The 13132-nt window shown below is 37.0% G+C and overlaps 1 protein-coding gene across 4 annotated transcripts in view; it reads right to left on the reverse strand.

The window, feature by feature from the left end:
* Positions 1–13132, reverse strand: part of TAF1A (TATA-box binding protein associated factor, RNA polymerase I subunit A) — a 34521-nt gene that overhangs the window by 13491 nt on the left and 7898 nt on the right. For all 4 annotated transcript variants that reach the window (XM_060127267.1, XM_060127265.1, XM_060127273.1 and 1 more), the window contains exons 4-6: positions 10720–10833; positions 5412–5610; positions 22–152 (exon numbers count right to left, since the gene is read on the reverse strand). In XM_060127267.1, the coding sequence (XP_059983250.1) occupies positions 22–152; positions 5412–5610; positions 10720–10833 (444 nt within the window). The remainder of the gene's footprint in view (positions 1–21; positions 153–5411; positions 5611–10719; positions 10834–13132) is intronic.

Genomic DNA, 13132 nt, shown 5'->3' on the forward strand with positions numbered 1-13132 from the left:
CCTTATGAAAAGTTTACTTACCTCTACATAACTCTTCACAAAAGGGTCCCAAACTCCAGGAATTTGAATCAATGCAGAAAGGTTTATAGATGTCTTCCAGCTGTGGTTGAGCATATTCTGGGACGCTGTGTTATAAGCATAATCATCCTCATCTGTCCAAAGACAAAAGATTTTTTAAAGTATTCAGTACTGAGGACTTCTGCAGAATCAGTACTCAGTAAACTACCCACAAGAAAAGCTCAGACCCTGATGGCTTCACTAGTGAATTCTAACAATCACTTCAAGTATAGTACTAATTCATCACAAACTCTCCCCCTAAAAAAGGACAGAGAGAAAACACTTCGCAACTGATCTATGAGATCAGAATCACCCTGATACCAAAACTAGACAAAGACAACACAGGAAAATTACAGACCAATATCTCTTATAAGTATAGATGCAAAAATTCTCAACAAGATACTAGCAAACTGAATCTAGCAACACATAAAGTGGGATCTATTCCAGGAATGCAAGGTTGTTTAACATCTGAAATCAATTAATACAATATTCCAAATCAATAGAATAATGACAAAAACCTCATAACCATCTCAATTGTTGCAGAAAAAGCATTTGGCAAAATTCAATAACCTTTCATGATAGACACACTGAACATCTAGGAAAAGAAGGAAGTTCTTCAATCTGATAAAGGGCATCTTATGAAAAACCCACAACTAATATCAGAATTGATGGTGAATGACTGCATGCAAGAGAGAACGTCCTCTCTTGCAACTTCTATTCAACATTATAATGGAGGTTCTAGGCAGGGCAATTCAACAAGAAAACAATACAATGTCCAGATTGGAAAGGAAGAAGTAAAACTATCTCTACTTGCAGATGACATGATCTTGTACATGGAAAATCCTAAGAATACATTAAAAACTTATTATAACTAATAAATGAGTTGAAAGTTGCATAACATAAAATCAACGCACAATAGTCAATTGTATATCTATACACTTGCAATGAACAATCCAAAAATGAAATTAGGAAAATAATGCCATTTACAATAGCATCAAAAACGATAAACTACTTAGGTATGAATTTTACAAAAGAGACATAAAATTATAGTCTGAAAAGTAGTATTGTTCAAGGAAATTAAAGAAGACCTAAATAAATGGAAAAGACATCCTGTGTTCATGGGTTGGAAGATTTATTAAATTAATCTATAGCTTTAATGCAATTCTTATCAAAGTCCCAGCTGGCTTGTTTGCATAAATGACAAGCTGATCCTATAATCCATATGGAAATGCAAGGGACCAGGAATAGCCAAAACAATCTTTAAAAAGAAGAACAAATTTGGAGGATTCACACTGTGACCTCGAAAGTTACTATAAAGCTACAGTAATTAAGACTGTGATATGGGCATAAGTATGGATATATATAGATCAATGGAAGAAAATTTAGAGTCCACAAATAAAACTTCATATATGGGCAACTGATTTCTGATAAGGGTACCAAGACAATTCAGTGGGAAAATAATAGTCTTTTCAATAAATATGCTGGAACAACTGAATACCCACATGCAAGATAAAGTTGAACCCCTACTTACCTCACGTGATATAAAAAAATTAACTCAAAATGAATTAGAAAACAACTGTAAAACTATATAACTCTCAGAAGAAAACATAAGTCTAAATCTTCGTGACCGTGGAGTAGGCAAAGGCTTCTTGGATGCGACAACAAAAGCACAAGCAACAAAAGAAAAAACAAACAACTTCATCAAAATTAAAACCTTTTGTGACTCAAAAAACACCTAAGAAAGTAAAAAAGATAACCCACAGAATAGAAAAAAAACCATTTCCAAATCCTACACCTACCTGAAAAGGGACTTGTACCTAGAATATATAAAAAACTCTTATAACTCAATAATAAAATAATAAGTAGTTCAATTAAAATAGGAGAAAAGGATCTGAACGCAAATTTCTCCAAAGAAGATATACAAATGGCCCACAAGCACATGAAAAGATGCTCAACATTATTAGCCTCTAGGGAAATGCAAATCAAAACCACAAGATACTACTTCACACCCAGCAGGACAGCTATATCAAAGACGGATAATGGCAAGTGTTGGGAAGGACGTGGAGAAATTAGTACCCTCCTCATACACTGCTGGTAGGAATGGAAAATGGCACAGCTGCTTTGGAAAGAAAACAGTCCAGAGGTCCCTCAAAAGTTCACAGCAACATTATTCAAAATAGCCAAAAAGCAGAGAACAACCCAAATGTCCATCACCCGATAATGGATACATAAATGTGGTATATCTATACAATGGAATATTAATAAATAAATAAAAAGGAATAAAGTGCCATTACATGCTACAATGTGGGTGAACCTTTAAAAACATAAGGCTAAGTGAAAGAAGTCAGTAACAAAGAAGTCAGTCCTACATATTTTAGGACTCCATTGTATGAACTGTCCAGAATAGATAGCTCTCTAGAGAGAGAAAGTAGTTTAGTGGTTGCCTAGGACAGGAGGAACTGGGAAGAGTCGAGAGTTACTGCTAATGGCTACAGCGTTTCTTTTTGGGGTGATAAAAGTGTTCTAAAATTGATTGTGGTAATGGATGCACAACTATGAATATTCCACAAACCACTGAATTCACACTTTAAGTGGGTGAATTATATTAAGAATCAGATCTCAATTCTTAATAAAGCTGTTGTTCTTAAAAAAAACATGATTACCGCACCCAATAAATTGGGTGACATGAAAACTCTGACAATAACAAATAATGAGGAGAAGACAGACAAAAGAAAGCCCAAATCAGACTACTAGTGGAATATAAATTGGTAACCACTTTGGAAAGAGTTCAGCCTATTATACAGTAAAGCTGAAGACACACATACTCTGTGATAACAATTCTACTCCTAGAAATACACACATATGTGTATCACTACACATGCCCAAGAATTTCAAAGCAGCATTAATTATAATAGCCCCAAACTATTAACAACCTAACTGGCCATCAATATATAGAAGGAATAAATAAACTGCATGAATATCATACAATGTATGGTTTTACAACAATAAAAATGAACAAACTAGAGCTAATTCAACTACATGAACACATGTTAAATGCTGAACAAAATATGCAAGGCCCCAAAAGAATATATACAGTGTGAATCGAAATATGACACTGAGATATAGGCAAAACTAAATTACAGATACATACTTGAGTGGTAAAAGTATTTAAAGAAAACAAGAGAGTAATTACCCTTAAAGTCAGGACAGTCTTCTTGAGACACTGGGAGGAGGTGTGATTAGGCACCCATGGGGAACTTTTAGGGGGTCAGCAATGTTGTGATCCTTAATCTGGGTGTAGTTACATGGATGTTTGCTTTATAATTATCCATTCTACCAGACATTTGTTTTACACACTGTTTCAGGATATATTTCACAATCTTAAAGGTTTAAAAAGAGAATCAGTCTTTCGAAAGCAACAGCTGATAGAAGCACAAAACACTTTTTGGTACCAGTGCCACTTTTTGGCCAAAAAAGTAGACCCCATCCCCAAACAGGGATTGGTATTCTCTTCCCAGTGGGTCAATTGAATAAATATCAATATGAACCTGGAAATGAAGTGGTAACAGGAAAGTAGGTATGAAATGATATCCAAAAAAATGGTTAAGGTCCCTGAGTAAGTACAAGTTAGGTATGGATTTACCATGGAAGGGGATTCCCAGCCACCAAGTGCATCAAAGCCAACGAGCACAGGCCACAGCAGCAAGGAAAAATCCCAAACCAGCTCTGAGCATACATTCACATGTTCACTTCTTATGAGTTGGTTATACAGAACTAGTCCTAACTTTTTTTTCTCATTAAACAGACACATGAGGTTAAAGACCATCTAAAGAGCGCCACATATTATCCCATCTTTATCTCTTGTTGCTACAGAAGAGTGTCAGCTGCAGAAGGTACTGAATTATCTATCCATGGGAGTGATGGTGTAAATGCCACATTCCAACTGCTTTAATCATCATATATTTGCTTGAGTTCTACTTAAAGTGTAAGAAGAAAAGTAAATACTGACTTTAAAACTTACCTAAATCAGTATCAGCAAGCCTTTACGGCAGGCATTATGGCAAGGTTAGCAAAAGAAACAGAGGACAGATATATGACCTCAAAAGACTGATGAGTCTAGACAGGGAGATACAACAAAAAACACACATGAAAAAACTTAGAATGACTAAAAAGCAAGAGGTGAAGAGCCAAATGATATAGGCTGAACATGCGGCTGATACGTTAGACTTAAGGTAAAAGAAGGCGGGGTCTAATGAGTCTTGAAGGGCAGATGGCATTCTAGAGGAGGAGAATGCACAAAGGCCTCACAATATTATCATGATGAAGACAGCATTTCAGAAGTGTCTTGGGGGAGATCAAAGATGGGAAACAGGGGCTTCCCTGGTGGTGCAGTGGTTGAGAGTCCACCTGCCAATGCAGGGGACATGGGTTCATGCCCCGGTCCGGGAAGGTCCCACATGCCGCGGAGCGGCTGGGCCCGTGAGCCATGGCCGCTGAGCCTGCACGTCCGGAGCCTGTGCTCCACAACGGGAGAGGCCACAACAGTGAGAGGCCCGCGTACCGCAAAAAAATTAAAAAAAAAAGATGGGAAACAGGAGGGAATTTTGAGATTAGTGAGCCCACATGCCCAGAGACCAAGGAAATACTGTCACATAAGGACAGTAAGGAAACACTGCTTAACACAAATGACGTGATAAATGTCAGAACTGAGACTTGGGTGGAGGATGTGAAAATAGAAAGGAAGGGGTCATTCCTAGAGGAGTTATGGAGAAAAACTATACAAGGGAAAAAAAGTACAGAGAATGATCACACAGCTCCAAAGAACAGAAATTTAGGGACAGGAGAGGATGACATCACCACGGACAGTCAGTTTGAGAAGAACACATAGTCAATTTTTGGGGTGGTCAGTAGATCAAGAAAACTGTCTGTTCTGACCTTTATACAGAAGTGAAACAACATTATCTTGCCCTACTCTTTAAACGTATTTTCCTAAGAAACAACATTATGAAACAAACTAAACTCCACTGTAAACACACAGGAAATAATGCTTCTTATATGCAATAATGCCTGCTGAAGAAAATTTGTAACCTATCGTAGAAATCATGTTTAAGAAAGCAGTGAATCTAAAATGGTCATGAACTTAATCTATAAATCACCTAATTGATGTCTGAAAAGTTTTTTTAAATATCAGAAATTTTATAAAGGATGATCAAGAATTTTACATCCACAGAAATGTCTGTTCTCTGTACTATCTGGATAAAGCCAAGCTTGGAAGTAGGGGAATTAGATTACTCCTCCAGACCCCTTCTGTCCCTCTGAGTCAGTCTTACTACTTATTACTCATATTCACTCACCAAGCTGAGACAATTCCATCTTCTTTTTAGACCAAATATAATACTGCAAAAGCCCTTTATAGGCCTGAATAAGGTTGATTAACACTTCCTGAGAAGACGACTTTTCACCGTATCGCCATGTCTCTGCCTGGCTGAGATTTCTGTTCGCATCCTCAAGCATACCATGATGCAGAAGGTATAATGCATGTTGTAAGGAGATCTGCAACAATAAGAAAAAGCCCACCGTCATATAGGTCATTAGATAACCCTTAGTCAAAAAGCTCAGTAAATATATGATACATTCAGGCTAAGACCTTGGTAGGACACAAATGTTGGAGCAATATTGTCCTCATCAAAAATTTCAATCTAGCAGAAAGACAAATGAAAAATTATCATTATGTAAATGAGAACTAAATTACATAAACTTACAAACAGAAGGCAGTGTGAAAAGAACAGGGACGTTGAAGACAGAGTCCGGGCTCAAATGCTACTTTAAAGCTACATAAACCTGAGTAAGTTACTCTCACCCTTTGTGAGTCTCCTCTTTTATATGGAACAATTATTATTAACCCTTTTGAAGGGCATTAAGGGGATTAAGTGAGATGATATATTTGTATACCACCTAATACCTAATTTAGCCCATAGCAGACAATAAATTATTTTATACATGTTCTATAAACTCAGAGAAAACATCTTACTAAGGGGTGTTGAAGAATGGCACTGGTTCAAATGGAAAGTGTATGCCTGATACAGGAGAAGCAATAAGAATAATTCCACACAGAAGGGAGGGGCAGTATAGGTGTGGTAATCTTAATAAGAGGTACAAACTAATATGTGTAAAATAAGCTGCAAGGATACATTGTACAACACAGGGAATATAGCCAATATTTTACAATAACTGTAAATGGAGTATAAGCTTTAAAAATTGTAAATCACTATACTGTACACCTGTAAATTACACAGTATTATACAGCAACTATACTTCAATTAAAAAAAAAGAATAATTACACAAAGAACGAGCAATACAAATAGGGAGGACATTAAGGAGGAGAATAATGGGAAGTACAGTTAATCATCTGAACAGAGTCAGAGTTCAAACCTTCATCTTAAACTACTGTAATAATTTCTCAACTGGTGTCTCTAATCCTGCCCCCGCTACAATCCATCTTCCACGTGACCGCCAAGGAAATCTCATTAGTCATTTGTGTAAAATCCTTCAACAGTTCCCATTGCCTATAGAATAAAAATCTAAGCTCCTTAGAAATGGCACACAGAGTTCAGCTTCCCCTGGCTTCTACCCACATGATTTTTAGAGTAACTAAAGCATTAGACACAGAGCTATTAAACTCTTTATTATCTCCTGCCATGCTAGACTACTCTTTCCCGCAGTATGCACTGTGAATACCCACTAGCTTTATCAGACTCATCTCAAGCCTCACTTCCTTTCTTTTCCGACTCCCCTATTCATTCAATCCCAGCCCTTTCCAAAATTCCAGAGAGCCGATCATTTTCCACTTTGTCTTCTCCCTGTACAGTACACTTCTACTATGGCACCCATAACCATTTATTCCATTTACATGCCTGTCTCCCCCTACTGCAAGAACCACGGCTAGCACATTGTCTGGAAAACAGCAGCAAGTGTTTTTAAAATTGCTAACAGCAAAACATGTTTTATTGCCTATCCTAACTACCACCCTCAGACTCCAGAGTATGAAATAAGGTTCCTCTCAGGTTTCTTTACTTCAACTGAGTAGATTCCATGAGCTTAAAAGGATCTAGCCAATAATTTACTTAAAACTCTACCTTCCCTCCCCAATCAAATGGCTATCCAGTTTCTCCCTGAAAGAAGAAAATGGGAGTACACAACACCAAGGCAGACTATTCCCTTTTTCCAATTGTTCACTTACAAAATTCTTCCTAAAGTAGAACCATATGCTGCCTCCATTTAGTTTCTACTTGTAATGTATGTGGTCTACCAGAAAATAAGATCATAAGGGAGAACATGGCACATAAGAGAAGCAAAAAATTTTTCCTAAATTAATAAAATCTGAAAAGAATCCTAAACTAGGTAAAATCATTTTTCAAAATTAGAGAGCAGTGGGAATATAAAATGCTACAGCCACTATGGGAAACATTTTGGTGGGTCCTAAAAAAATTAAACACAGAATTATATGTTCATACATACTTTATATATATATATTATATATATATATATAATATATGTATTTGTATATATGACAAAAAATATGATCCAGCAGTTCTAGTCCTAGGTATATATCCAAAGGTATTGAAAGCAGGAACTCAAACAGATACTTGCACGCCAATGTTCACTGCAGTGTTATTCACAATAGCCAAAAGGTGGAAACAACCAAACAAGAGATGAAAGGATAAACAAAATTTCACAGATATATACAATAGAACATTATATTGTATTAAGCCACAGAAAGGGATAAAGTCTGATACATGCCAACACATGGATAAATCTTGAAAACATTATGTTAAGCGAAACAGCAGAACATAAAAGGACATATATTACACAATTCCACTTATACGAAATACCTAGAATAGGCAAATGCATAGACACAGAAAACAGATCGGAGGTTACCAGGGCCTGGGAGGAGGAGGGAATGAGGAGTTATTGCTTAATGGGTACAGAGTTTCTATTTGGGGTGATGCAAAATTTTGGAAATACTAGTGAGGGTTACACAACAATGTGAATGTAATTAATGCCACTGAATTACACACTTAAAAATGGTTAGAATACCACATTTTATGTTATACACATTTTACAGCAATTTAAAAATATTTGGAAAATAGGAAAAGTAAAAACAAAAAACCAGAGGGTAAATATTGTAGGCTTTGCAGGCCATATGGTCTCTATCACAACTCTGCCATTGTCCTACTAAAAGCAGCTGCTGACAATATGGAGATGAATGGGTGTGGCAATGTTCCAATAAAACTTTGTTTGGAGGCACTGAAAAAAAATTAAAAAGCAAAGCATTTAAAAATTTTATTGAGAAAGTGCTTTTAGTCTCATATATACCAGAGAGAGGGACATGTCATAACATTTTGGAGTGTGTCAATTCTTTGGGATAAAGCTTTTATTAATGGAGAAAGTTCCACCTAAACATTAGAAACATTGAAACATTTTCACACATGGATCAGAAGAGTCAATATTGTGAAAATGTCCTTACTACCTAAAGCAATCTGTAGATTCAATGCAATCCCTATCAAAATACCAATGGCATTTTTTACAAAAATAGAAAAAAATAATCCTACAATTTGTATGGAACCACAAAAGACCCTGAATAGCCAAAACAACCTTGAGAAAGAACAAAGCTACAGGTATCACATTTCCTGATTTCAATCTATATTACCAAGCTACAGTAACCAAAACAGGATGGTACTGGCATAAAAACAGACACATCAGACAAGTGGAACAGAACTGGGAGTCCAGAAATAAACCCATCCATATATCGTCAACTAATATTTGACAAGGAAGCCAAGAATACTCAAAGGGCAAAGGACAGTCTCTTCAATGAATGTTGTTGGGAAAACTAGATATTTACATGCAAAAGAATGAAACTGGATCCCTAACTTACACCACTCACAAAAATTAACTCAAAATGGATTAAGGACTTAAAGGTAAGATCTGAAACTATAAAACTCTTAGAAGAAAATAGAGAAAAAAATTCCTTGATATTGGTCTTGGCAATGATTTTTTAGGGTGTGACACCAAAAGCACAAGCAATAAAAGCAAGAATAAACAAGTGGGACTACATCAAACTAAAAAGCTTCTGCACAGCAAAGGAAACCATCAACAAAATGAAAATGCAGCCTACTGAATAGGAGAGAATATTTGCAAATCAAGTATCTGATAAGGGGTTAATACCCAAAATATATAAAGAATTCATACAACTCAATAGCAAACACAACAAAAAACACATTACAATTAAAAATGGGCAGAGGACTTGAATAGACATTTTTCCAAAGAAGATACACAAATGGCCAACAAGCACATGAAAAGGTGCTCAACATCACTGTCAGGGAAATACAGATCAAAACTACAATGAGACATCACCTCACACCTGTCAGAATGGCTAGCATCAAAAAGACAAGAGATAACAAGTGTTGGTGAGGATGTGGATAAACAGGAACCTTTGTATACTGCTGGTGTACATTCTCTTCAGGATGTAAAGTGGTCCAGCCACTATGCAGAATGGTATGGAGGTTCCTCAAACAAATTAAAAATAGATCTACCATATGAGTCAGCAATCCACTTCTGCATATATATCCAAAGGTGAAATCACTATCTCGACAAGATATCTGCACTCCCATGTTCACTGCAGCACTATTCACAAAAGCCCAGACATGGAAGCAATCTAAGTGAGCACTGATGGAAGAATGGATAAGGAAAATGTTACACACACACACACACACACACACGATGGAATATTATTCAGCCACACAAAAGAATGAAATATTGCCATTTGTGACTACATGGATGGGTTCTGAGGGCATTATGCTTAGTGAAATAAGTCAGACAGAAAATTGTAATTTGTATGATCTCACTTTTATGTGGAATCTACAAACATCCGACCCATAGAAAGAGAGTAAAATGCTGGCCACAGGCTGAGGGGTGGAGAAATGGAGAAATGTTGGTCAAAGGACACAAACTTTCAATCATAAGATGAGTAAGTTTGAGGATCTAATGTACAGCATGGTGACTATAGCATTGTTAACTTGAAAACTGCTATGAGGATAGAGCTTTAACATTCTCACCATAACAACAACAAAATGGTAGTTATGTGAGGGGATGGAGGCATTAACTAACCTCATTATGGTAAACATTTAGCAATATATCCATGCATCAAATCATCACATTTTACACCTTAAACTTACATGATATATGTCAATTATATCTCAACAAAGCTGGAAACAGTTTTTTTCTCAAGTATTCAAATTCCCAATTTGTTTAGCTGTTTCCCTTTTCCAAAAGCATCAATTCTCAGAGATCTCAACTGACTTAAGTAAACATATTAGAATTTGGCCCAACATCATAATGAAGCACAACTGCCACCTCTGAAGGACTGACTCTGGCAGCCAGAGATACACAAAGAGAAGATACTTTCACTCAGACAACGTGGTAGGCAACAGGAAATGGAAAAGTAAATGGTTCTCACGATGCTGCTTTCTTTCAGCTTCTCTTATTGACCCAGGTGTCTTACCCCGTTTCTCATGCTTTTTCCATTACCTATCTCATCACTGAGACAAGCAATTTTTAGAAATCAATGCCCTAGATGTAAATTCACAAAACCTATATACTCACCTTCAAGTAATTCATGACACCAATATTTTTCATCCGGTCAGCAAAGGTATTGAAAGTCTCCACACTGCTTTTGGGATGATAATAAAGAATTTCACTTCCAAGCCTCCAAATAATCTGTCAAAACAGAAATTACTCACAAAACTGTAAAATCCTTGCCTTAACCAATATCTAAGAAAGCTATTTTTTTCTGATTACAGCGTTAAAAAACCACCTATAGTTCCTTTTTCTAGACACCACTACCGTCAACATTTTACTGTACTTTACCCAGTGAAACTAATATTATATCTTATGGGATAAAAATCTTTTCTGCTGATTATGTGAAAATACCAGGTAACTATAATAGTAGTTAGTAGTCTAAAGAAGGTAAGCAGTTAAGATACATATTGAAAATAACATTTTTAACTAGTATAGCAGGAAGAATATTAATGTCAGAAAACTTGGGTTCTATTAATATTGGCTTCTTCACTGCTCTCAGCCTCATCTTTACTATCTACCAAATGAGAGCTATGGACTAGATGTTTCTTGAGATCCTATCAAGTATCTACAGCTATTGACTATATTTAGACTATATTTAGAGCACCAACTTAAGAATTTTCATCAGCTATGGACAAATTTTAATAAAAATATTTTCACCCCAGACCACTAAAACTTTGGTGACAGAACTTGGAGCTCTTCTTTTGCATGGTCTATTCTCTTACCCCAATTTAAAGTACTTCAATAATAGTTACTTCAAAGTAAATTTAAGTGGATTTTAAATCAATTCTTTCTCTGAACATACATACTGATTGTTTTGTGTAATCGTAATACTCATCTTCCCAACTCAGAAAGACCAAGATTTCATTTACAGAACACCAAATTGCAGTATTTTGATGCTTAAAGAAAATGTGGAGATTATCCTATCCCAGTGGTTCTTAAACCTTGTTGTATGTAAGAATTACCTGGGACACCACTTAAAAATAAATATTCTAGGGATTCAGACTTCAGTTCAGTAGAACTGGAGTGCAGCACAGGAATCTATATTTTAAACAAAAGCCCTATGTGATTTAAACAGAGACCAAACAAGTGTCTGGAAACCACTGATTTAATTCTTTCATTTTGTAAAACAAACTCTGGACCAAAAGAGACTGTAACTTGCCCAATGTTTTACAGATCTATATAACTTTAGTCCATTACTAAACTTTCAATCAATGGTTAAATTTTTTTCTTTAATATTTTTTGTCTCTATTAAATATCTAACTGATGCAATGGTTACTGTAATAGTAAAAGCTACTTGAGATATTCATGTGAAGTTATTTGTGGATAAACTGTCTTTTACAGAATAAATTTAACAATACATGCCAGGCACTGTTCTAGATCCTTGCCCTTGTGGAATTTACATTCTATTGTAGAGAGACTGACAATAACCAAGTAATATAATTAAATTGGCAAGTATTATGGGAAAAGAATGAAGCAGGATAAAGGGATCAGGAGTGCCAGCTGGAAAGTGAAGGGGGTTGGTGTGCAGTTGCAATTTTATTTATTTATTTATTTATTTATTTATTTATTTATTTATTTATTTATTTATTTTTGGCTGCGTTGGGTCTTCGTTCCTGCGCACAGGCTTTCTCTAGTTGCGGTGAGCGGTGGCTCTCTTCATTGTGGTGCGCAGGCTTCTCATTGCGGTGGCTTCTCTTGTTGCGGAGCACGGGCTCTAGGCACGCGAGTTTCAGTGGTGGCTCGCGGGCTCTGGAGCACAGGCTCAGTAGTTGTGGCACATGGGCTTGTTCCACGGCATGTGGGATCTTCCCGGACCAGGACTCGAACCCGTGTCCCCAGCATTGGCAGGTGGATTCTTAACCACTGCACCACCAGGGAAGCCCCAGTTACAATTTTAAATAGTCAAGGTAGGGCCCACTGAAGGTGTGACTTGAAGGAGGGTGACCATAGTGATATCTGAAGAAAGACCTTCCTAGGTAAAAAAAATAGCAAAGGCGAAGGCAATCAGGAAGGAGTATGGTTGTTTAAGGAAGAGCAAGGAGGCCAGTGAGGTTGGAGAAGGAAAAGCAAGTTGGACAGTAATAGGAGATGAGGTCAAAGCGGGAAAGGGAGTGGGCAGAGCACAGAGAACTTGCAGGCAATCAGAAGGACTCTGGCTCTTACTCTGAGTGAAATGGGAAGACACTGTAGTGTTTTCAGCAGAGGAGTGACATGATTTGACTTATGTTTTAAAAGGACTATGCTGGGCTTCCCTGGTGGCGCAGTGGTTGAGAGTCCGCCTGCCGATGCAGGGGACACGGGTTCATGCTCTGGTCTGGGAAGATCCCACATGCCGCGGAGCGGCTGGGCCCGTGAGCCATGGCCGCTGAGCCTGTGCATCCAGAGCCTGTGCTCGCAACAGGAGAGGCCACAACAGTGAGAAGCCCGCATACCGCAA

This window comes from Lagenorhynchus albirostris, chromosome 2 (genome assembly GCF_949774975.1).
Source record: "Lagenorhynchus albirostris chromosome 2, mLagAlb1.1, whole genome shotgun sequence".
Classification (NCBI taxonomy): domain Eukaryota; kingdom Metazoa; phylum Chordata; class Mammalia; order Artiodactyla; family Delphinidae; genus Lagenorhynchus; species Lagenorhynchus albirostris.